The sequence below is a fragment of the Ambystoma mexicanum genome, chromosome 2p (genome assembly GCF_040938575.1).
Source record: "Ambystoma mexicanum isolate Mex_15411 chromosome 2p, UKY_AmexF1_1, whole genome shotgun sequence".
In the NCBI taxonomy this organism is placed as follows: Eukaryota; Metazoa; Chordata; class Amphibia; order Caudata; family Ambystomatidae; genus Ambystoma; species Ambystoma mexicanum.
Window position 1 is genome coordinate 1,295,843,075 of NC_090923.1, and position 26,088 is coordinate 1,295,869,162.

A 26,088-nucleotide genomic window follows, 5' to 3' on the forward strand; every position below is an offset into this window, starting at 1 on the left:
ACTGGTCAGTAGGCTTTTATAAACGTGCACACCAAAATGTGAAGCTTTGCTATAAACCAGGATGCATCTATTAAGAGCCAGTAGGGAAAATACATGGACATCGACAATTCAATTTTAAAAGTATGTTTTGTATAGAACAAGATTTGTATGAAATTGTACATGTTAGTATTAGAAGACAATTGAAATCGACTGAGCACATCTGATCTATCCAATTGACGGTCCAGAGATACCTACTTGCCATGCACTGGCAAGAGCATGCAAGAGAACAAGTTGAAAATTAACTACAAAGTGAAGGTGGGAAGGAGACCTGGAGCAAATTCAGACAAAAAGCAAAAACAATTCTTTATTGGATCTGAATTGGAATGAACCAAGGAAGAAACAGTTTTATTATGATCCAATGAGACTTAAGATCAAATAAAGGTTGTATACATTTCAGATGGTCATGGTAACTTCAAAATAAATGGCAACAATTATGAAGAGAGGGTAGGTTGACACTATACCCATACTACAGTTAGTTATATTTTGTGAGCCTTACTTTTCACCAAGCAATTAATGCAAAAGTAACATGTCCACATTTAAAGCTTTTTTTCCAGAGCAGGCAATATTAGTGCTCCTTCCCTGCGGCACTGCTCTAAAAACATTTCTGTACAGCTCCTGTGTTTGTGCTTATTTTTTGTTGCACACATTTTAACCTTTATTTTTTGTAAGGAGACATTGGTCGTTTTTAGGGAGAAAAGGTGGCCGTTACTTCACTGCCTGAGAGGGGTGCCCAATGCCTTCCGGTACAAACTCCAGTTCTACTTCTGTACCATCTCCATTAAAACGGTTCTGCTCTCGTGGGTATCCAATTTATTCACCTCTTGGAAACACCACTCTTTCCTCTTTTCAATCTCCTTGCATTATCCATTATCAAAAGCATTTGAGACGAAATACATTTTTCTTTCTACATGGTCCTTTACGAGTTTCACTTCTGGTACTATACCACGGGTGCCCCCAACTTCCTTTAGCAATATACTTATGTTGACCTATGCAAGCAAATTGTATTCAGTCCAACTTCTCCACAGTTCACTGGTACCCTCTCAAACAATTCTTGCTTTCGTTTCTTGGTTTCTGCAGCCACTTCAATGCTGAATACACTAATCTAGCTTTCTTGTTCACAACACTGCGGACGAAATCTAACTTTGTAAAGCCCTGCCAAGAGACACCCCTCCACACCCCCGGCAACTCCACCCACTATGAAATCAAACTATCAAACAGAGGTCGAGTAAATCTAACACAAAGGAGAAGATCCGCTGACTCCACTGACTCCCCAATCATTGGTAGTTTGCAGATATGCAGAGATTAACACAGAGCAATGTATGTGTTCTGGGTATGATCCCGAAAATGCTTAACTTTTTAACAGTACCATGTTTTAAATCTATGAAAAAAACTTTAGCTGAAATGAAATTTATAAGCAATTCTCCTTCTAATGGACAGTGGTCATGAAATTCCTCTCCCACACCAGAAAACCGTAGTTTTCCACCAAACGACAGATGGAAAGCATCATTCCAGAGGCTGTAAAAATAACACCTTTTGGGCAAATAGTTGTCGGGCAGTACACATTTGTCACTCAGATGAAGCAAGAAAAATGAGGGGTGGAAGCTATCTCACCTTCATCAAATTGCTATCCAAGCAATGCATTAAGTCCAGATGAAAGCTCAAACTTTAAGACATATGGTACACTAAGTGTTGTTATACTAAAATAGGAACCCCTTTCCTCTACACCAAACCTGAACATCAGTGCCCCCACAATCACCCCTGCGTGGACCAGACCCTTTAAAACATTTTTTTAAAAAAGACCCCGTAACTACGAGGTATGATTAAGATGGTATATTTAAAGGCTCATTTAACATTATATTATGCAGGAAGGTGAAAGATTGAGCCTTACAAAAAAAGCCTTTTCTTAATCAAATTGAAATAGTACAAGAATGAAAATTGGTCATAGCAGTAACCATTCATTTCACCGAATACACATTAGGGTGCAAGATTCATGTATGAGACAAAGATATGTTACTATGCATCACTGATTAGTCAAAAGTTGAAATGATACTTAGACCAGGGAAAATGGTAACTCTTACCTTTGCACGAACGTTTTCAAATGATGCGGGGCTCACAAGTGAAAAGCAAATTAAGAACACGTCCTATAAAAACAAAATATAAAAAACGTCTCTAGAGAGAATTGGCAAATATTGACAGCACCTGATTTTAAAGCCACAATTTAAAAGAAAATCAGAATCACCATGTCATTGAAAGGGAAGCAAGCGACAAGGCAGAGAGGGGACAAACGCCAATAGAATAAGGTGCACATTAAGAATTGATTTCACTTGTGGGCCTCCAATAGGGCAGAATGGAATTTTAACAGCCAGATTATTCTTTGGCATGCAATATTATACAACAAAAGCTCCTCTAATTACTGTCCGCACCCAAGCCAGACATTAAAGCAATTGCTAGAGCTGGAGGCTCCAAAATCGGATCTAGCATTTTACACCCAGCAAGCAACATGGTATTAACTGGGATCAACTCACTCACCGAAATGGATGCACCTGAGGAGCTTTGACTTAATTCCTAGCAAAAAATATCTTGGATCAAATGGAATCTGAAATTTAAGTTGCTCACTTCCAGCTATGGTGTTAATATTAAAAACAAGGTACATTTAAATGCCCAGTATTGATGTCTTAAATATGGGCATCTTCCTTTTGGTGCAAAACAGGAAATAATCTTGGAAAATCAGGGTGATTGAGGCAGTGAGTTTCAGGTAGTACCATCGGTTCCACTTCCATTGTCAATGTTGAAAAGACAGCCATTCTGTGCCTCTTGGAAATGTGTAAATGTAGCCCATGGTTTAACTAACAAATCTGGGAGGCTTTTATGCAATTTGACAGCATCATAACATGGATGTCATGAGCACATGCAGTGGCTCAAATAAAATACATGTAAGCTGCAGCAGAATGTTAAGTCTTTTCAACATTTTTAAAAGGGCATTTACCCAAAACCAGACTATTGCAACAACGAGTAGTTTTTGCCCCTTTACCTGCTGACCCGAAAATGGCTAGTGTCCTGCACCAACTGATAAGACTCCTACTCTGTTACCATAACGCTGAGCTTCATCCCCGAATAACCATTTGTGGTTTTTAAAGGCCCCACCACTGACCAAGCAGTGGTCCATCTATATGCCATGCAGAGACAAAAGGATACTCTGTACGAGACAATGTATTACGCTCTGAAGTGTGCTTAATGCTCCAAGGTTTAGGAAATATTGACTAATTGGTTGGTCAAAATTTCAGATTGATTCACTGATAAATTTCATTTTAATTGTCACTTTTAGGAAAGTTGAGGCCCAAAAAAGTTCAAACAGTTGTTGTGGGGTTGATGCTCAGTTTAACAGAGTTAAATGTTGTCACGACAAAGCTTTAAGCCAAGAGTACAAAGAGTACACAACACTACCATTGTGAATTGTTGGATAAAAAACTAGCAGCAGCTAGGTATTACCTATAAATCCATGTATAAGACCATTTACTGTATCTGTGCACATTTTGCATTTCACAGTGTATTGCTTTAAATCTTAAGTCATAAAGGAACTTAATTTAGCATTTTTTTTCCAAGCATATTTACCGTTTGGGGATATGACAAAGGACGCAGCCTGTCATAATCCTCCTGCCCAGCTGTATCCCATAACCCTAGGTTGACAGGCTTTCCATCAACCATTACGTTGGCAGAATAGTTGTCGAACCTAAGGAAAAAAGAAAAAGCTATGATTAGATTTCGCAAACTAGGATGGAGATTAGGGCAGTAATTCACTATATGCATTACGTGCTTGTGTACTAAGGTAGTATAACCACCCTCTACAGGGGGGGAGTAAAAGTCTTAATTGCAACCAAGGTGGCCATGATCTATAACCCGTCATTTAATCCAGTAAAAAAAAAAATACAAAAAAAACAGGGGAAGACACCTTCCAATTCTGCATCCAACATCTGCAGTCATCCATCCCCTTAAATAGCGGAAACTTCTTCCAACACGATAAAACAGTATATTCCCTTCCTTGTTGCCTGCGCCATAAGAAATCCAAACGCCTGTCTCCTAGCAGAGAAACTATCTTGTAAGCAATCACAACATGCGGAAAGGAAACGTCTGTCTCAATTGCAGTCTGCATTCTTGTTTTGCTTTTGGGAAACGACAGTAGCATGATTATCAATAAGTTAATCTCTTTGCTGAAAAACGCTGGCGAATAAATATTGGTACCCCTTAAAAAACTCCCAAAGGGAAAATGCACTTCCCCGAATACCAGCTGTACTGTAACACTTAAACACTGTAGGATGGCCATATTGCTCCAGAACAGTCAGACCAAGAAAAGCCCCGAGGACAGGGTTCATAAAGCCGGTAAACTGCACGTCACGTTTTGCGGAATTGAAAACTCGATTGCTAGCCCTTTTACTGCTAGACTTAAATATTGCACACGTTTTATCAGAGGGGCCGTTTTGTTTTCAGATTTAATGCAGAAGCTTAAAATAAGTGATGAACGTGAAACGTCAAGTTAATAGAACTTTAGCATCGTTGTCATCTATGGGCACCAACATTTGTATGCGACATTAACCAAAAGTGTAGTAAGGGCCCGACGCAAGTCGGGAATAATTAAACTAGCAGTGCAAGCATGCAACCGTGTTTGCTTCAAGCAGATTGACGTCTTTACGTAAGCAAATGCTCCTCCCTTCTTAGCTTTACTTCAACCCAAGTGACAAGCTTCTGCCAGCGCCCGCTGCAATCAAGCTGTGCCAAAGTCAACAACGACCATATTGAATAGACAGCTTCCCTTCACTAATGTCCCTTATCAAAAAGGCCAAAATTTAAGTAATTGCAGGATACCCGATTAGCTGCCCTGAAAAACAGACCAGTAAGGGGGAGAGGGAGTAGATGCCTTGAGTACTAGGACTTGCAACGCTCTAGAAGACATACAATCATCTCAGACTCCAAGAAAGCCAACATCATGATGCCTTGGTCACTAATGACAGGAGCCCTCGTTTATTAACAGGAACATGAATGGGCCGTGACATCTGCCAAGGATACATTCCCTTTTGAGAATTGCTATGTATAGTTAAAAAGCCTTGCCCACATGTTCGTAAAAATGAAGAGCAATAAAATGTGCAACTGAACGTTAAGCAATGGAGGAATTCAGTCACAATTTCACACATAATTGTAACAAACCTTCACATATGAAAACAAAGAATTGCAAACTTCAACAACCAAGAAACCAATGGTTACAGCCAATCTCCAGCGTCTCTACTCAACAAGGTTTGCCTAAAAACCTTTTAAAAATTGGACGGACTTTTTGGGGGGAATTTCAGTCAAATTTAAATTATATATATATATATATATATATATATATATATATATATATATATATATATATATATATATATATATATATATATATATATATATATATATATATATATATATATATATATATATATATATATATATATATATATATATATATATATATATATATATATATATATATATATATATATATATATATATATATAGGAAAAGTGAATTGGGTGGGGGTCTCCCCTGCATTTTAGAACAAAAAACATCCAAAATAATTGTCAGTGAAATTGGAAAACTCATAAATGTTTGCTCAAGTAAACCCAAAACTTGAAAACATTGGATGGTACCTGGCTACACCCATTACATATTGGCCATAGGCATACTAGCGGGGGAATCTGAGGACTATGGACTACGAGTACTCTAGTCACTATGGTGAGTAACTACTCATACGTCCCACCCCCTTTCCTCTATCCTTGTGGGTGATTCCATTGAACAAGAACATGGGGTGAGCTGCGATAACCTGTCCCATATCTAGGATGAAGCTAAAAGGTTCTTCAGAATTGCCTAAACAAACTCTGCATCGCACCTAGAGCTGGTGTCCAGTGAATAGTGCTTACAGAAGGCCGACTGAGTAGCCCAAGTGGCTGCCTTGCTGATGACATACCCAAGAAGAGCATGACTCCCCTCAGGAACAGGTCTGCCCATGGCCGTGTAAGACTCCGAAATGGTCTGAACCATCCAACGGGCAGTGGATGCCGTTGAAGCATGAGAGCCAGTGGAGGAGCCCCCAAAAGTCAAACAATGCCTCAGACCTCCTGGAGGATTTTGTCCAAGAGATTAAACTTGAGGACCCTCTTGCATGCAGGGCCCCCTCTGCCTCCAACTGCAGGTTTGGGAAGAACACCGGCAGGCAGATCTCTGGATTCAGATTAAATGGAGAGACCACATTGGACAAGAGGCTTGGGTGAGTGCGCAAGATTACCTTGTGAAATGGGGTGAAGGGCTAGCATGAGGACAACACCTGCAGCTCACTAACCCTGCGCACTGAAGCAAGTCACCACTAAGACCATCTTTAGTGTCATCAAGTGGATGTCACAAAGGCTTGCGCTGCACAGCTTCAAGTACATTGAGGTCCCAGACCGGGTGTGGCCTACGCACCGGAGGAAAAGCTTAGACAACCCCTAAAGTTGGGCCTTAACCACCGGGTTGGCTGCCGGAAATATGCTCAGGGGAATTCTTGTAAGCCCTGATGGCTGTCAAATATGTGGAGCAAGAATCCACCCGAGCGCCAGAAAAAGCTAGGTGCGCTGAAAAAGCCAGTACGTCATCCAAGGAAGGTGACCGGGTCCAGACCCTTGTCACAAGTCCAATGGTAGAACCTAGTCCACTTTCTCTTATACTGGGACCGATTCAAGGGCATGCTGCATGATGCTGAATGATGTCCCAGTTGTCATCCAAAAATTGAGCATGCTGAAGCCTCAGCTATCAGTAACCAGGCCACCAGAGCCAGCTTGGCCGGGCCCGGATGTTCCACTGCCCCGTCCTGCTGCACCAGGAAGCCCCTGCTGGGTAATCTGAAGATGGAGGAGACCCTGGGAGCACAACTTTCGAAGGCCAGAGGGGGCGGGGGAGGGGCAACCAGGATGAGGCTGCATCCCACAGAGGCCTGGAACTTGCCGAGAGTGTTGGAGCAGAGGGGTGGGCAGAAACGTACACTTGCGGCCATACCAACAGATCTGGAAGGCATCTCACAGAGACCCTGACCTGCCAGGAGTCAAACTGGCAGCATTTGGTATACCGGGGATAGGTGTCGATTTCCAAGCGACTCAAATAATCCTCTTCTGTATTGCTGTCCCCGGGAAGGTGGACTGCTGATATCCAAATACCCTCCGTTAGGGCCCATTCCCAGACGCATACCACCTCCCTACAAGGGGTGGGGAGAACGTGTGCCTCCCTGCTTGTTCAGGTAAAACATTGTAGTAGAACTGTCCGCCCTGAACAGAACAGATCTGTCCGAGGAGGGGCAATAACGCCTTGAGGGCCAGCCCCACTTACCTAAGATCAAGCAGGATTGATAGATATGCAGAAGGGTTTACGTCCTGGACCATGTTCCATGAATCGCATAGCCCTCCAGAGTAACCCCTTCAGCCCGAAAGGGAGAAGTCAGTCATCACCACAAAGGGTCGGGTGAAGGGGGGCTCCCACTGAAACATTGCCATCCATCAGCGAAGCACGGATAGTAGGAGTGTTGCCTGTGTGCTGTGATGTCCCCCTATGGGCTTACCTTGATCTTTAGTAGGGTGTGCACTCCATCCTGCATTTGCAGGGGCGCGATTCACTCATGTGATTGGTGCCAATGTCTGTAGGCTGAGTTCAGATGCCAAACGCTGTTTTATGCCTTCACAGCGAAGCCGAGAGTTCAAGGCGCCAGTTTCTTCACTGGCTAGAAAGTCCTTCCCACAAGTGAACATTGCGCAGAGAATGTGGAGTGCCCAAAATTGTCCGTATTATCTGTGTTTGCCGGTATTTTTGTGGGCAAGTAGCGCTGCGTGTAGAAGCTAGCTGCTGGTAGGTTTGCGCAGCGCCTTCAATTCGAGCACGCCTGGTAATGTCTCTCCCTTTCCCTTGCAGGAGAAATGTGGTATTAGCGCCTCGAGTACGGGTTCAGCGCTACTGGAGACTTGGTGGTTAGGTAAGTTTGTATGGAGGCTTTTGGTAAGTATGCACTGAGTAGCGAGAGTGCAGTGAAATAAGTAGTGTTATTGGAGCGAGCGCAATGAATAATCTTTCTGACAGGGGTTTGTGCGCTCGTGCAACTAACCTAGATTCCATCGTCGCGGGAAGATTCGGTGAGTATGCGCAGCATTACCTCATGTGCACGTGTTAACGCTGTTCTTTGTTCTTACAGGTGCCAGTGTAGAAGTCCCCTCTTGACTGGAGATAGCTGCGGCGTGGAGTAAGAACCGGGTAAGCAGAAGCAGGATGATCCGGAGCATGGCAAGTGTGTTGTTGATACAGCTCACAGTAAGCAACACGAAGCACTGGAAGAGTCTTGGGTGTGGCTTATATAGCCAGCCACACCCAAACACTAGAGAGCTCATGAGTTATCATGCACTTCCTGTTTTGCAACAGGAAGTGTTAACTAGGAAGTTACTACAAACACTAGGAAGGAATGAAGGTAGGGATTTGTTATGGGTTCTTTGTGGGTCTATGCCAGGCCTGCCAAGCCTCCACCCAGCTTGCCCAAACTGCCAAATACCCATGACCGTAGGAAACAGTTCCTGAGATGGACACAGCCGACTTACTTTGGTTGAGGGAGAACCCCAGATGAAGGATATCTGCCAATCTCTGGCAGGAGTGCACCACCCCCTTCGGAGGACACTGCCCTCACCAGCTAGTCCAAATAAGGGTACAGATGATGCCTTCCAAGTGGAGAAGTCCCACCACTGCGTTAATCAAGTTCATGAAGGCATGAGGGGCCGAGTTCAGGCTGAAGGGCAGCACCTTGTACTGAAGTGGTACAGCATAATCGTGAACCACAAACGTCCAATAAGGTGGTTAGCTGGGAACATGCAGGAACGCATTCTTGCAGTCCAGAGAGCGAATCCAGTGACCTGCACACAGACTCGGCTATGTGCGCAGGAGTAATAACTTGAAGCGCTTCAGCTGTAAAGAGATTTAGAAATGACAGGTCGACAACCCTCAGGCCTACCTGGTTCTTGGGTACGGCAGAAATCCTGGACTGGAACCAGAGTAACTGATTCTATCCCCTGCATCTCCAAGAGCGAAAGGACCTCCTGTAAACCAGCCAGGGTCCCGATCAAACAGAATGGTGGAGGTAAAGGAAGGGGAAGGATCCACAGGTTGCTGAAAAGACGCTTCCAGGTGTCCAGCCACCCCCATGGGCGAGCAGTATTCCCTGAAATAGACGTCACTGCATCTTTGCATCAGAGGCGGGTGCAGAGAAGTGGAAAAAAACATGCAAAGCTGCTTCCTCCTGTTGTCGCAGGGCAACCTTTCAGACCTTAGTGTACCAGAACCCCCTGAAGCCAGAGATGGTGCAGGGCTTGAGCTTGGTCCTGCCCTGGGACTGAGGGAAGGATTTCGGAGCTGGTTTTCTCAGAATGGCAAAGGACTTGATGGTTTGAGCGGAGGTTTGTCAACTTGTCATCGGTTGACAAATGAAAAAAGGTCCACACCCTCTAAGGGCAGATCCAGGATCTGTTCCTTAATGTCAGATGAAAACTTAGTGGCATGCAGCCATGCGATCCTCATCTCGATCCCAAGGCACAGCCCCTCTGCTTGCTGCGTTGATGTGGGAGACCAAAGACACCATGAGGTCCTGTGCAACAGCCCTAGCATCTGCCAGCCTGGCCTTTAAGGATGCTTCCTTGTCCGAAGGGAGATTGGGCAGAGATACCCTGAGTAACCGCCACAGCTTTTGGTTAGCCGCGGCCAAGTGGGCATCTGCGTTGGCTTGCCGCAGATGCAGTCCCCAGAGGGAACAACAACGCTTTCCCAAAGACCCGAGGACTTTGTCCTCCTTGGAGAGGCAACGAGGTGGCTCCCGCAGAGGAAGACGAAGAAAATGGTTTAGAATACAAGGAGGCTACAACCACCACTGAGGAATGCGGCTGGGAGGCACAGGATTGGCTCCCCGTCCATCAGCCTAAACCGGCTGTCCAACTTCATCTAAGTTTTGGCCCTGGGCTTCTCCCAGACTTTTTGCGCCACCCACAGAGCATCCTTCTGGAGTGGGATGCTAGAACTGATCGTGGTGTGCTTCCCCAAGACCTCTTCTAACACTCCAGACTCCTGGGGAAGCTTCCTCAAGCAGAGCCGCCACCCAAAGAACTCTGCCAGGCCACAGACTGAGGGTAATCCAGGCCCTGGGACACAGGTGCCAGCGCCCCCCCCCCCCCCACCCCACATGGCCTGGAGTCACAGACAGGTCTGACGGCTGTTGAGGGGGAGGCGTTGGTGGTACAGGAGGAGATGAAGGGGACAACCAGTAGGGCCCGGCACTGAAACTGGCAGCACTGGAGGAACAGAGGGAGTATCCAGAGGGGGCCAGTGTGGGCCTGCAGGATGATCTCCACAATATCCTTCAGGAGCTCCTTCATCTGAGGGGAACGTAAGAGGAAGTGCTCGAAGAAGTGTTCTTGCAAACCATCGGTCTGGCTGTGATGGGTAGATTGATCCCGGAGGAGACCTGGGGAGATCAGAAGCCTGCACCTTAGGATCTGCTGTGAACCTCCTGCAAAGCCCATTCAATGGGCGAAAGCACTGGAGGCACCGAGCTGGATCCAAGATAACCACCTCCCCTGGCAGGCTCTGTCATGTGCCTCTCTGCCACCTTGAAGCCGCATGCCATGTCCTAGGCGGGAGGGCGGAGGTCCTGAGCCAAGAGAGGCCTCAGGCACAGGAGTATACAGCTTGGGTCTTACAGCCGAAGCAGATGTGTCCACCTCACAGATCCCTCTGGTAGGTGCTGAGCCATCAGCCAGACTGTAGTCTTAACACGAGCTTCGGTAGGCTGGACGCCCTCAGCACCTATGCTGATAGAGTGTTGGATCGTGCAGAGGACAGACTTTTGGAGGTGGCAATGGACGATCCCTTACCCCCTGGGGTAGAAGAGGACAAACTTGGATCGCCCTTCCAACGGCAGCCTGGTAGGGCCTTGAACACCTCAGCTTGGGAGTCGGTAACCAGGACGGCCTCAGGTCTGTCCCCAGGATGGCTGTAAGAGCCCTGGGACCCTCAGCTTGAGATCCGGTAGCATTAGAGGCCTTAGGCCTGCCAGAACCTCAATTCGAGGAACACCGATCCGTGAGAACCCCGGGGAAGGCTTTGCCGCACTGTGGTTATCTGAGGGCCTACCTTGACTTGATGTCCTGGAGATTAAGTCCTCAAGGTGGGAAGGAGAAGTGTGGAAGATCTCCTTCCACCATGACAACTGATTCTTCAATGCCCTGTGACCGAGAGCACTGCAAACCAAATAGGAGTCCCAGTGGTGGTCAGGCACTAAAGACAGTGCATGGGAGTCAGAGGCAGGGAACGAGCAGTGACACGAGGCACACCTTGTGAATCCTCCAGCGGTTGATGTGCCAGCACGAGGAGAGGCACCGAAGTTAAATGATTGGAAAAACAAAACGGGGAGCCAGCAGAAAGCTATAAAGAAAGTCTCTGTGCTGGCTGCCAGGTCCAACACCATATGTGTGGAAAAAGGGACTGGGGGTGAGGTGGTGGAGGGCGGGGTGTTCCCACACTCGAGGCTGTGCACTATACTAAATTTAAAGGGTAAGCTGCCAATGGATCCGTTACCGTTCCCATGTTGGGGGACACCCACAAGGATGGAGGAAAGATGATGGTGGGATGTGAGCATCACTATCTCCACATTTTAACAAAAAAAACCTGAGGTTAAGTGACAAGCTACTAGCCAACCATAAAAAAAGTCATTTGGCACCTTAATTTTAAGCACACAGCACACCATTTATTTACTAGCCAAGATTAAATCAATTCCTAGTGCAAATTTTGAGTTCTGTAAATACAGTAAGTGAAACTATTGGAGTGGTAGAGCCTGACAAGCAAGGTAACCCACTCCCACACACAAGTCTCCATTACAACAGTTTGAAGAGGAGTCCCGAACAGTCGTACCAAGTTTATTAGATTTAGCGTAACTTGATGTGGCAACCTTAAATACATAAACATTTAACATGACTTAATCTAGTGTTTAATTGTTGTATTTTTGCCTTAATGTAATGTTGTATGCGCTGCTTATCCATTTGCTCAAACGTCCACTTGTGAAAACTACAGGCATTCAAAAATAAATAGTTCAGCTAAATATGCAACAGTTATAACTCTGAAGGCAACGACCAGGAACAATCAAATAGAGGAAATGTGATACATTAGACTACCTTTACTAGAGTAACTGCTCTGAAAATAGTTTCAGGTCATTATATGATACAAACTTGACTATCAGTATCAAGACCTTGTCACGGAATGAGTCTTGCTTAAAAAATTCAATAAGCTAGTCAGAGCTTAAAAAAAAAATAGAGAGGAAATCTATAAACACCCACAGAATACTGTGGTTAGCCAGTTCCACGTTACATACTATGTGTTGGCAGGAGACTGTCTTAATGTTAGCCATTTCCCAATTCCTGGGTGTAAAGTTGCAAAAGTACCTCCAGGTAGGTGGAAGTCTGGTCACTTAATAGCCCTGGCAAAACATTATGGTTAGAATGCATGAATCACTTAATTGCAGGCCAGTTAGTTCACTCATCCATCATAATTCCTATGTCGAAATGTAGGTCATAATTCCTATGTCGAAATGTAGGCCATAATTCTAGGTTGTCTAGTTTCTTATTGGTCGGATCAGATGTGGAGTACTGCATTTAAACCCCTGTGAGCATTAGAAATCAACCAAGCTACTGCAGAATTGACATTTTCTTGACAAGAACTGCATTTGATGTGCGCTGATGAACTTGCTGGCAATCAAGGCCAACATTTCACTCCAGTCTCGGAACAGCAGCATTACTCCAAAAAGCCTTTCCTTAATTCAGAGTCGACCGCTGCAACACGTTTTCTTAGAACATGGAAGCAAAGCAGCCAATTTTGGATTTTTTCTAAAGTATCGTCCATCTAAGCAAATTTGTTAATGTGTTTAGCCGGTCATACGAACACAGTGGGAAGATAGAAATAACAAAGTTACTCACCTCAGTGATGATCGTACTCCTAGTCCGTAGTCTTTTTTCCTCCATACTTTTGGGATATTCCGTCTTCATGACAGGACCAGAGCACTTTTTGAAGCATAGAAAAAAATGTATTGCCACACTGGGCCACCGTGCGTAGCTGTAGCCCCGCCTTCCTGAGCCCCACCTAGCGCATCAGCCTTCAGTCCTTTTCTATCACCAAAGTCGAAGGACAATTTTGCAAAGGGGAAAGGCGGAGCTGGTAGCAGTCTGCTGCAGTCCCCACGTTCTTTGCTGGCGTGAAGTCTGTTGCCCATCTCCATTGGTGTAAAACCAGATATTATATGAAGAGGCCTGGTATGTTTATCATTAGAAATCCATTACTCATTTAGGGATTCATGTATCCATCATTCATTCTGATTAGTACTGACATTAGCTTATCCATATTCAGCCATTTGGTTTGCTAGAGAAAGAGACATGTTTAGCTAGACATATGTTAGTATGTATTATGTATGCATGTAGAGACATGCATATTGAGTGCACTCCGGAGTGTGCATTGAGCCATGGTAGTGCGCTTGGTTTGAGTGAATGCGTTAGAAACTATAGAATGCATGAGGCCTGTGGCTCCTAAGCCATTCTGAAGAGACACAAGAGCAGCGCCACGGTCAGCGAAGAATGTTTTGAGTTACACTGAGCGCCTGGAACGCGTAAACAGTTTCTTGGCAGACAGAGATAAGACAGTGACTTTTGCCTTAGCAGAACAGAAGCTGGCTTTATCAGGCCCTGGGTTGCTCACAGACAGGAAGGTGGTGGAATTCAGGGAGTGAGTGCTTTGCAAAGAGACATGAACGGAGGGAGAAGGGATTTTTAGCTAGCTAAGAGCTGACAGTGAAAGAGAAATGGGAGGATGGCATGGTTTCTTAACACAGACAGCATGTACAAGATACGATGTACAATGTCACGATGACAGAACATGACTGGAATAGAACAGAACGAGATGCGTACACAGACTTTCAGGCGCTTGGCTAGAGAAATGCTCGTTTGACAGAAAAGAGTGAATGCTTAATGTGACCATGGAGAAAGTACATCATTTGACACTATAACTGGAAGCCTGAAATTGACATTAGTGAGAGGTGTTTGGGAATGAAAAGGAAGCGGTGCCATTGAGGGAGACGTTTGGTGTGGCATTGACATGCATCTTGGGCGAGCATTCTGATGAGAGCCGAGATCGATCTGGCAGAGAGTTGGCAGGATATCAGATGAGCTTTGCAAAGGGTTTAGACAGTTAGTGAGACCAGACTGGTAGAGGGAACTGGAAAGGACAAAGGGGCCTGGTGCTGTGCTTGAGATCAGCTCGGTGGGTGCTGCCTGCAGTTCATGCAGAAAAGGGGAGTAAAGGCCTGTTGAGTGGGTAGCTGTGTTGAGATTTGCACACACTAGAGATGGTTGTTGACATATTGGTAGAAGGGGAGATGGGCGCGCACACAGTGATGGTGTGGATTGGAGAGGAATGCTGACTTTTGCTATTAGCATTATAGATCCAGTGTTTGCATCATGCCTTGCTGTGTATAAATAAATATATTCCATTGTTCTAATTGAGACTGACTAGTGTGTTTTCATTTCTGTCCATTGTTATCTTATTTCTAGTGTCATTTCTTAGTGTTTGGTCTGGTTTGTCGTGCATGCTGTATCTTGTGTCTATTCTTAGCATTAGAGAGTATGTTTTGTGTGTTCATAGCATAGTAACTTGGGAGTAACAGTGCACAATAGCCCCGAGATACATGAGCGGGGCATAGTGGTCCACACCCTCCTGAGGTAGTTTTGGAAAACTAACATTGGAGCTGAAGGAAGGGTAGTGCCATAAAGCCAGCGACGCGCCGTGTAGCGGCTGCAGAGCTGGTAGCAGAGGTTGTGGCAGTCTTCTGCGGAGCGCTTCAATGTCAGCCAAACATCTCCAAGCTGAAGAGGGGAGAAGACTTCGAAGCCAACAGACGCGAAGCGAAGATTCCGGCTTGGAGCGCAGAAGCCAGCTAAAACCCTCACTGCGGCAAAGAAAGCACCCGGAATACATACGGAGCCGGTAGAGCAGGAGGACTATGCAAGAGATCCATATGGGAGCAGAGCGAAAACACAACGAACCGCGAAAATCACCAGACCTCAGAAGGAGAACCGTGAAGGCAGATTGGAGGAAAACACCAATTAGTATGCGCAGTGCCTGCCTCATCAGAAAGGCAAGAAAGGTGAAAACAAACACGACAGATTGTACCAACTTGAATCGGGCCACAGAGACTTATCCTGCGGGAGCACAAACGGATGCAGTAAACACTGGCGAGACTAAATCCCAAAGGAGTTCACAAACATGAGTTTCAAGCAGAGGGTATTAGGACAGACGTCCACCCGACCCTGAGGAAAGAGACCCACATAACTGGGAGAGAAATCGACGGCAGCCCTGAACCGAACAAATAGAAAATACTGAAAGCGCAAGACACTACAGAACTGTCTAGCGATGAGAAACCTCAAATCTCCCCCCCCTTAGAACAAGCCATAACTTCCCTACAACATCGGGAGAAAGAAAAGTACGATCAGAACTCAAACAGGATCGAACACAGCAGGGTGGAAGACAAGGTTCAGTAGAACCGAAGAGGGGACCCCCTACAAATGACAAAAGCTCTGCTTGTTTAAGCCTCCAGAGGGACTGCACACTACCCACCCCACTAGGGGGAGAAAAGGGAAGAAAACTAGATGAACCCAGGCGGCCTACCACTGAACGGCCGTATGTATCAAGCATGCCAACACAAGGCGTAAGAATTCTATCACTGGCCATACCTACAACAACAAAAGTAGCAAATCCCAAAGCCGTAGAGCCGGTGGCATAAGGGAATAGTTTCTTACCTGTAACTCCATTTCTCCAGCATTGGTATCTTTCATGGATTCACATGCTTAGAATATTCCCCGTCGTCAGGCTGGGAATCCCCGGTACATTATATAGACCCTTTCCCGTAGGAAAGCTTTTTCGACGCTTATGATTCCTATCCACCTCGTTTTGCATCATGCGTGCCCACGCCGTCGGGGCGTCATGACACAAATACAGGCCCCGCCCCCGCGCTCCCTCAGATTTCGGCCCCCAAAGTAGTGGGGGAACCGGTTTGCATGTTCAGGGGAGGCAGGAGGGCGCATGTGAATCCATGAAAGATACCAATGCTGGAGAAATGGAGTTACAGGTAAGAAACTATTCCCTTCTCCAGCATTGGATCTTTCATGGATCCACATGCTTAGAATAGATTACACAGCAGTACCACCCCCAAAGAGGAGGCGTGCATGCAAACCCATATACTTTGTTCGCAAGGCCCGTTCCCTATGATCATGTATACATCAGTAATCGTTAACACAGGAAAACGAACCACATACATTCATAAATTCCATAGGATGCAACCCCTCAGCCGGGGCTTACCTTACTGGAATAGGTGTCGAAGCACCGCCTGTCCCATCCGGGTATCTTCGGCATGTTGCTGCGACAGGCAGTAATGGCGGGTAAAGGTGTGTGTAGCCGCCCAGGTAGCCGCCATGCAAATGTCCCCCAGGGGGACTCCGGCCCACAGTGCCGTCGACGATGCCGCTGCTCTAGTTGAGTGAGCTCTTGGCCGTCGTAGAAGAGACTCCCCTGCCCTAGAATGGCGGTACGAAATGGTAGATGACACCCATCTTGACAGTCCTTGTTTCGAAATGGCTTTTCCTTTAGCACCCAAACCATAGGCCACGAACAGCTGTCTCGTTTCTCTGAACGGTTGCGTACGATGGAGATAAAACTTAAGAGCCCTTTTTACATCCAATGTGTGTAGCATGCGCTCCGCTCCCGAGCATGGCTCTGGAAAAAACGTAGGCAACACAATAGAGGAGTGTTTATGGAACACCGACGGAGCTTTTGGTATAAACTGCGGGTTAGTGGCTAGGACTACCTTGTTCTTGAAAAATCGTAAGTATGGTGGGTCTACCATTAGAGCCTGAACTTCTGAAATGCGTCGTGCTGAAGTGATGGCCACCAGGAAGGCCAATTTCCACGACAGAAACTTTAGAGACGATGATGACATTGGCTCAAAAGGAGGCTTCATAAGAGATGTTAAGACCAGATTGAGGCTCCACTCCGGCGGAAATTTCTTCTCTGGAGGGAAAATCCGAAAGAGGCCTTTAAGGAAGTGCTTAATCAGGCGGTCGCTGAACAAAGGTGCCGAGTGCCGTCGACGAGTAAACCTGGAAATGGCTGCTAGGTGTACTTTTATTGAAGATACCGACAGGCCCTTTTGGGCTAAGAGCAGCAAGTATGGAAGGAGCTGTTCTGGCTTAATCGATTGCGGGGCCAAGCCTGGTTGATCCTCACACCATTGACAGAAATTTTTCCATTTGTACGCGTATGAGGCGTTTGTGGAAGGTGCTCTTGCCGCTTGTAGGATACGCCGACAGTCCTCCGGAATCGTTAGCCGACCAAATTCGGCGAAGTCAGGAGCCAGGCCGTCAACTGGAGGCTGTCCGGGTCGTGATGCCAAACACCGTCCTGTCGAGACAGAAGGTCGGGGGTCTTCTTGAATCTCATCGGTTCCGCAGCCGCTAAGTGTAGCAGGTCTGAAAACCACACCTGTCTGGCCCAGTATGGGGCCACCAGAATTACACGACATGGGTACCTGAGGATCCATTGCAATGTCCTCCGGACCAGGGGAAATGGAGGGAATGCGTACATGAATTTGTTCGTCCATGGGAAGGAGAACGCATCCCCCAGAGAGCCCTTCTGAGGCCATCTGCTGGCGTACTGATGGCATTTTTTGTTGTTCTTCGTTGCAAACAGGTCTATGGACGGATGTCCCCATTTCTTGAATATTTGTTGTAGTTGTTGATCGTTCAGTACCCACTCGTGAACTTCGTTCATTTCTCTGCTGAGGGCATCGGCTTCCACGTTTCTCACGCCTGGTAGGTGGAACGCTAAGATTTGAATGTTGTGTTGTAGGGCCCAATGCCAGATTTTCTGTGCCTCCGTCGATAGGGACCTGGAACGTGTCCCTCCTTGTTTTCTCAAGTAGAACATCGTAGTGGTGTTGTCCGTCATGACACGCACCACCGAGTCCCTTAGTTGTGGAAGAAAAGATTTTAGAGCCCATCGCACTGCTCTCAGTTCTAGCAGGTTGATATGCAGGGAGGACTCCTGCAAGGACCACTGGCCTTGTACCTGTAACATATCCAGATGAGCTCCCCATCCGCTCAGCGATGCATCCGTCACCACCGTCTTTTGGAACTCTGGTTCCAGTAGAGGCATCCCTTTCGTTAGATGAGTAGACACTCTCCACCAGCCGAGTGCTTGAACTAGTTGTTCGTCGACGACCAGTTTGTCGGACCAGCGACCTCGGCTCTGCGCCCAACGGTCCGCTAGAAATTCCTGGCAAGGTCTCATAAACAGGCGACCGTTGTTTATTAGCGGAATGCAGGACGACATGGTCCCTAGAAGGGACATGTACTTTCGCACCGAGACCTTGGTACCGCCTCTCCATTCCGACGCCTTGTTTTGAAGTTTTTGAATTCTTTCGCTGGATGGTCTCACTAGGCTTGTGTGTGTATGAAACTCCGCTCCTAGGAAGACCAAGGTCCTCGAAGGCTCTACGGAGGACTTGTTGAAGTTTATTGCGAAGCCCAGTTCCTGTAAGAGGGACATTGTGGCTCGTAGACTGTCTCGTGTTTGTTCCTTGGATGAACCTCTGACCAGCCAGTCGTCTAGATATGGATAGACATGATGACCGTCCTTCCTCAAATGGGCCGCTATAGGGGCCAAGCACTTGGTGAACGTCCTGGGGGAGGACTTGAGCCCGAACGGGAGGACCTTGAACTGAAAATGCTTTCTCCCGACGACGAATCTTAAATATCTCCTGTGTCGTGGGCGTATTGGAATGTGAAAATAAGCATCTTGAAGGTCTAGTGATGATAGATAATCCATGGGTTGCACCGACCTGATAACCTCTTGGAGCTTTAGCATTTTGAATTTTAGGCTCTTTAGCCACTTGTTGAGTACCCTCAGGTCGAGAATGGGCCTCCATTTGCCGTTTGGCTTTTTTACAACAAAGAACCTGGAATAAACTCCTTGTCCTTCCTGTGCTACAGGAACTCTCTCTACCGCCCCTTTTTGCAACATAAGCGCCGCCTCTTGTCGTAGGATTCGGAGGTGGGGCTGTGTCGAGAATAAAGGAGGAAGACGCGGAGGCTTGTCTTTGAATTGCAGCGCATGACCCATGCGAATCGTGTCTAGGACCCATCGATCTGTGGTAATGCATTTCCATCGGTCGAAGTGATGAGAGACTCGACCCCCCAGGACGTTCCGAAGGCCGTCATTGGTTGCTGGTTTGCTTGGTCTTCGTCGACGACTGACCTGAGCCTCGCCGTCTGGAGGCTTGATAATCCCTGCTTCTACGTGCCGACTGGGACACTCGTCTGGACCCTTGTGAAGAGTAAGAGGGCCTGTTGAATCCACGGTCCCTCGAAGCTCCAAAGCGGGAGTTTCCAGAAGCACCCCTGAAGGGGCGAAAAGAACGAAAATTTCTACCCGTTTGAAGGGCGCCGAGGGACCTAGCAGTATCCGTGTCTTCTTTCATCCCTTTCAGCGCTTCATCAACCTTTTCGCCAAACAGGTGTTCCCCTTCGCATGGCATGTCAAGGACTTTGTACTGTACTTCTGGACGGAAAGTAGTACATTTGAGCCACGCTTGCCGACGGAGCACTACTCCATGGTTGATTTGTTTGAACCCAGATTCTGCTAGGTCAACTGCGATATTGATAGCGTGGTTCGAGGCCTCTTCGCCGTCCCGCACCAGTAACATAGCTGCTTTCCGGTGTTCGTCTGGCAGGTGTTCTAGGATAGGGGCTAGTTTGTGCCACATTTCCCTATCATATCGTGACACGATCGCTAAGGAATTGGCTGCTCTTACTGTCGTCGCTCCGACCGAGAGCACCTTCTTTCCAAAGGCGTCCTGTCTCCTAGCTTCACTTTCAGGTGGCGTTGAACATTTTTGCTGGACCCTGGCCTTCCTAGCCGCTGCCGCCGACACCACCGAGTCAGACAGAGGCTGCGATGTTAGACATTTTGGAGTGGACTCCGGAGCTTTAAACTTTTTCTCGATCCGACCCTTTATGGCTGGCTCCGAGAACGGATGTCGCATCGTCTTGAGACCTTCTTGCCACACGTGGTCCAGGATTGGGATGGCAAATACTGATTTTCTCCTTTGGCCCATATGGTCAAAAAGGAAACAGTCTTTCTTCTGCTCCTCCGGAATCAAGCCGAATTCAGAACAAGCTTTCCCCATCATTGCATGGAAGGCTCCCACATCATCCGGGGGAGATGGCTGTGACTGGCTCCTCGTAGACTCTAACTCTACATCCGAATTCCATGTTGGGTCCCTCGAAGGTGACATGGAGATGTCTGACCCTGAGTCCCCCAGTACAGAATCGGACTCCGACAACTCACCCTCCTCCTGTGCTCGAGGACGATCTTTTACTGCCTGGGGAGCCGACGGGTGTTTTGTCGTCGATCGAGCCGTACCAGTTTGCTCGTCGACGGAAGGTACAGACAAAAGTGACGATGAAGTCCCGGGCTGAGGGAACTGCGTATCCAGCCGCTGCAGGAGCTTCTGTAGAGTATTAAGCACATCCAGAGACAAAACCGTCTGGGGGGTCAATAACGTGGACGATATCGGTACCATACCCCCATTCGCGCTCGTCGCCGTCGACGTGGAAGGCCGTAAGCCTAAATCCGATGGCTGCAGAACCAGATCACCTTCTCCTTCCGCCGAGCCGGCCGTGTCTGGCTGCAGTAAGACCTCCGGGGGGATCGGGTCATAGACCTCGGCCAGCCAAGCCATGGACTGAGTCTCCGTCGACGGGGGAATCCCCACCGCTGCTGCTTGGACGGTAATAGGCATCGTCAATGACACCGAGGTCGACGAGCAAGTCGTCGTCGAGCCCTTAGACTTCGTCGTCGATTTGGATGCCGACTTCCCGGCTGAGGCTTCCCGACTCATGGAAGACCTGGGACGGTCCCCTGAGGAGGATTTTGACAGCGCTAGCCTCTCCGTCTTAGATGATGAGGAGGAGGAGGACTTTTTATGTGATGAGGAAGATCCATCCTGTTTCCTCTTATGCTTGTCCTCAGAGCGCATTTCAGCTGGCCGTACCTTCTTCGATGGAGGTTCCGACCTACTCCTGGAGGCCGTGGAGCCAACTTCCGAAGCCGGGTAGGCCCCTGCTCCGTCATTAAGCCAGTCGACCAGCCTTCTTTTTCGGTCCTTAAGGGTTTTTTGGGAGAAACCCTGACAAATTTCACATGTATCCGCCGAGTGGTGTGGGTGGAGACAGTAGATACAGTCCATGTGGCCATCTCCTTCATAAACCTTTTTGAGGCCACAGGTTGCACACGGGCGAAATAACGCTTTTCCAGACATAATTCTCCTAGAATTTGAACTTCGCCGAAGCGAAACAGACAAAACAACCTAGTTTTCACTAGTAGTAAAACACGAGGATCCCACTACTTTGAAAGACGGTTGAAATCTGAGGGAGCGCGGGGGCGGGGCCTGTATTTGTGTCATGACGCCCCGACGGCGTGGGCACGCATGATGCAAAACGAGGTGGATAGGACGCATAAGCGTCGAAAAAGCTTTCCTACGGGAAAGGGTCTATATAATGTACCGGGGATTCCCAGCCTGACGACGGGGAATATTCTAAGCATGTGAATCCATGAAAGATCCAATGCTGGAGAAATGCACGAAAAAAGAAAAACAGGCCGGCAATCTATCAGAAATCTAAGCTCAAAGGGGATGTGAGAAAGAAATGGACTATCAGACAACACCTCACGCAACTCGCTGCTGCAGAAGAAACAGCAACAACAGAAAAAATAAATAAATAAATAAATCACTAAGCAAAACAAGGCAACCCCAGAGGAGCAGCCCACATCAGTGCCCTAGATAACTTCTTCAAACGTGTCAAAACGCAACTCACTTTAACGAACTATCAGACGCCAAGATGCTGGAAGGATGGAAGGAGGGTTAGAACAGAAAAAACAAAACATTGAACATGGAAAATTCAACCCCCAACAATCAGTCTATTGAGGAAACCCCAAGCGCCATAAAAAGTCCAGACAGAACTAGCAAACAGATGGCACTTCGGTAAGCCCCCCTCAAACCCAAAGAGGGTAGTTGAAGAGAAAGTATAGATGAAATCCTGAGTAACACTCCAGACGCAACACAGACCACCACATAAAAGAACTCCAATTAAGGAGAGAGCTGAAAAGGTTGGGAAAGCAAAGAAGCCAAATCAGCAAGAGGGGAACAAAGAGAAACAAAGATCAAAGACACAGTTGACAAAACAGATGAAAATTAAGATCAAATGTCCCCTCAAAAAGAAAGACAAGATCGCCACGGCACAGGGGACACAGGGAAAACAAACTGACTAGAATATCAGGTGTGTTGCTGCCTGAGCCCGCAGTAAATAAAATGTTTAAGGACCTGGCGACAAAACGGCTGAGCACACAGGACAACAATGCTGCCTAGAAACCAAAGGACAAGCGAGATACAGAATATGGGAAGAGACCCTGAGCAAAAAGCCAGATATATTTGCAGCTATGTCAGCCATGACAATAGTGCTGGTGCCTTTCACAAAGCTTTACGACGCTCTTAACATGCAGAAGGACCATTCGACCATGCTGGCATGAACACACACGAAACTTGTATACAGAAAGGTACATTATGCCACGAAGCCTGGAAAAACAATACGAGAGAGCGGGAAATCCAAACTAGTAGGATACCAACTTCAGGAGTGAACTAAGTGCACAAACGAAAGTATGTTGGAGAAGCTCGCGCAATCAACGAACAAATTGCGACCCAAAATACCCTCTGAAACCAGAAAGGGGACAAGTATCGAGTAGGAACAGTAGATGGACCCAAAAAGGAAACCCGTACAAAGCAAATTGCAGATCCCAACAGAACAAAACGCTCAAACGCACTATCAAACTCCACTATCTTCTCTGCAACCTCCATTACTAACCTAGAAACGTTTCCAACAAAGGGAGAAGGGAAAATAAACACTAGAAAATTGACTCCGGCCAAGAAAACAAAACAAGTTCCTCAACCTAAGCTCTTTTCTTGGACAACAAAAGCAAAACAAACCTGGAACAAGGAACAGTTGTGGTCCCTGCCCACACCAACAGGGAAAACATGAAGCCAAGAATACCAGAGGATGAGGAAAAGAGGCTTGATATGTTCCCTCAAATCTGGCAAAGCAGTAAAACTCAATACGGACAGGATCATAACGAACAAATTGAACGAAGTGAACCCCAGGAGGGGTAAAGGAGAGAGGACAAACAGTTTGGAGTCTAGTGAACAGCCTCGGGTCGAAACAACAAGAGAAAGTGAGGGGAAGTTGAGAAAAAAAAGGAAAATACAGTGGTACCCCTCGCAGTCTCGGATTGAAAAACCAGAAGCAAAAAGAAAATCATGCGACGAGACTTCCCCCTCAATTCCTAACCCTCGATGATAAACGTGTTATCACGATGGAAAATCGCAGAAACAGAGGAAAGAGGACGTATACGAGAAAGAAAGACCCAGAGGTTCAGAGAAGGAGAGGATCGGAGATTCTATGAACACAAAAAGAAATAGCCTTGACAACGAAAATCCACAAAACAGACCTAATGCCCGAAGATAAAAATGCCAGCGATAAGTAGGTGGAAATCTAAAGCAGTACCAACCACCCGGCAGCAGAGAAAAACAAGACGGAGCACTGAGAGGCAGACGAAAAGGGCTTCTATGATGAGGAACAGGAGATCCACCAAAACGAGATCCTTTAAGTTGGAAAGGATGCTAGAAGACGATCATATCATTTTGAACAGGAAAACCATAATGCAATTGTTTGACAACATCAATGCTACAGTCAATAAAATCGGATGACAGACAATTGAATTTGTACACAGTAACTGTATGGACAGGTTTGCAGATCTCCTCAGAAAGAATGAAGAAAACATTGAAAGATGCGATGGAGAAACTGAAAATTCTAGGTTATGACTTGAGACAAATCGACACCACAAGAGAAACAGAAAAGACTCTAATCTTCACAAGACAACAGTTCCAACCACTTACCTAGGAGAGCGCAAAAACAGGAAACAAAAACATGGACCAAAGCAAAAATGGAGGCCGAATGAGGACTGAAGAAATACCAAGTGGAAGGACTCTAAACAAAATCATACTCATTTAGAACAAAGGCAAAAAGAAAAGACAGAAGAAGCACTACACCATGGTGAAAAATACAGAACAGAAAAAAAACAGATACTCTCAGAAAGCCCCAACACCACACAGACACAAAACGGCAAACGAGGTCCGTACTCGCTCCCATCAATCTGGAATCTTTGTTTGAACTTGAGCGAGTACCACATGGCCCTCAGCCAAACTGGAACATTACCATGGAGCAGAATATTAAAAGACAGGGAGGCCTCCGATAAAAAAAAAAAAAATAAAAAAAACCACTATCTTGTTCAGAAGAGAATCGAATTAGATAGTGCACAATGGGCGCGGATACCAGAGGTACTGGCTAAAGGCAGGAAAGCCTAGCCATCGGATACCACAGGTACTGGTTAAAAGCAGGAAAGCCTAGCCATCAAAACCTCTAATGGTAATAAAGGATATCCAGCACCTTCGGGAAAAGACAAAATGCCAACCTGCTAAAGATGTGCTCATGGAATACCCAAGGTTTTAATCAAAAAAAGTGCACTTAGGCTTATTTGATCTCATATGTTTACAGAAAACCTGGCTTCAAAAAACCACCATGGATGGGTTTCAAATAGCCTTTGCAGTGGCAGCAAAGGGTGATCTTGGGAGGCCCTGTTCATGACATCTCTGCCTGCCAAATTGGTAGTGGACTACACGTGGAAAGAGTTATGGGCAGACCATTCCATTTTAGCGATTCTAGTATCCTGGACGCCTAGCCCAAACCAGAAGATACCAAGTACTCAGAGGTCTTCATAATAAATCAACATATTGGAACCCCAAGGTGATCAGAGCACGCTCATCGATGCAACGGATTGACTCAATACTCAATGACTCCACGGAAGGAACAACTTGGGACCACATTATCCTATGCGGCGACCTCAACATCTCCTGTACTAACGATACAAAGGTAGGGGGTGGTACTAAGCCATACAGAAAAAAAATGAAAAAAGGGATTGAGGATAGCAAACTTCTCAATGCGCGACACAGGTGAACTGTGGGCATCTTCAAAGGAGGCGAGGGACCTACACAACCTACGCTATCAACCTTGATGAACCAAACATCCCGACATGGGAACATGAGGGTCGCAAAAGCACTCCCGATCACATTTATACGTCAAAAGGTTTGTTGGCCAAAACACAAGCGTTCAAAGTGATATGAACGTTAAACAGTGACCACAACCTTCTGAGGGCCACTTGGGAAACTGCAAGGACCACCGAAAAGAAAAAAAAAACAATGGTAACTGCAATAGAAGTATCTAAGCAGGGAAACTGACTATCATCGACCTCTATCAAAATAACAGAAAAATACAGGACCCATAAACTGGACTGCACTTCAAAAACGGACTGGGCAAACAGACTACGGTCCCCTTTTGAGACTATATTGTACGCAGAACAAAGAAAAAGATGCATCTCCATAACAAAAACTACAGTGACACTAAAGAGACCTCAGACAGAAATCAAGACAAGCTAAAAGAAACCCAAGAAACCCAACCGCTGAAAACCAAGGTTTAAAACACAGAAAGCATACAAAAACTGGATAAAATCTTACAGAATACAAATGTACCAAGAAGGAGAGAATATGCTAGCAGCAGTCAAAAGCAAGCGAAGGCCTTTTGGACTCATTTCGCCGATGCTCCAAACACAAGACTCGCTTAGAATAACATTAGTGAAAAAGACTGGATGATTAACTGCAAAAACCTCTTCAAGGCAACAAATCAGTCCCAAGAAAACAAAACACCCCCCATTGACACA

General features: G+C 46.4%; 1 protein-coding gene across 2 annotated transcripts in view; it reads right to left on the minus strand.

The window, feature by feature from the left end:
- Positions 1 to 26,088, minus strand: part of RAC1 (Rac family small GTPase 1) — a 208,895-nt gene that overhangs the window by 50,517 nt on the left and 132,290 nt on the right. Inside the window, exons 3-5 of one of the 2 annotated variants that reach the window (XM_069645624.1) lie at positions 3,652 to 3,769; positions 2,569 to 2,604; positions 2,118 to 2,180 (exon numbers count right to left, since the gene is read on the minus strand). In XM_069645624.1, coding sequence (XP_069501725.1) covers positions 2,118 to 2,180; positions 2,569 to 2,604; positions 3,652 to 3,769 — 217 coding nt within the window. The remainder of the gene's footprint in view (positions 1 to 2,117; positions 2,181 to 2,568; positions 2,605 to 3,651; positions 3,770 to 26,088) is intronic. The other variant, XM_069645625.1, reaches the window with a different exon arrangement.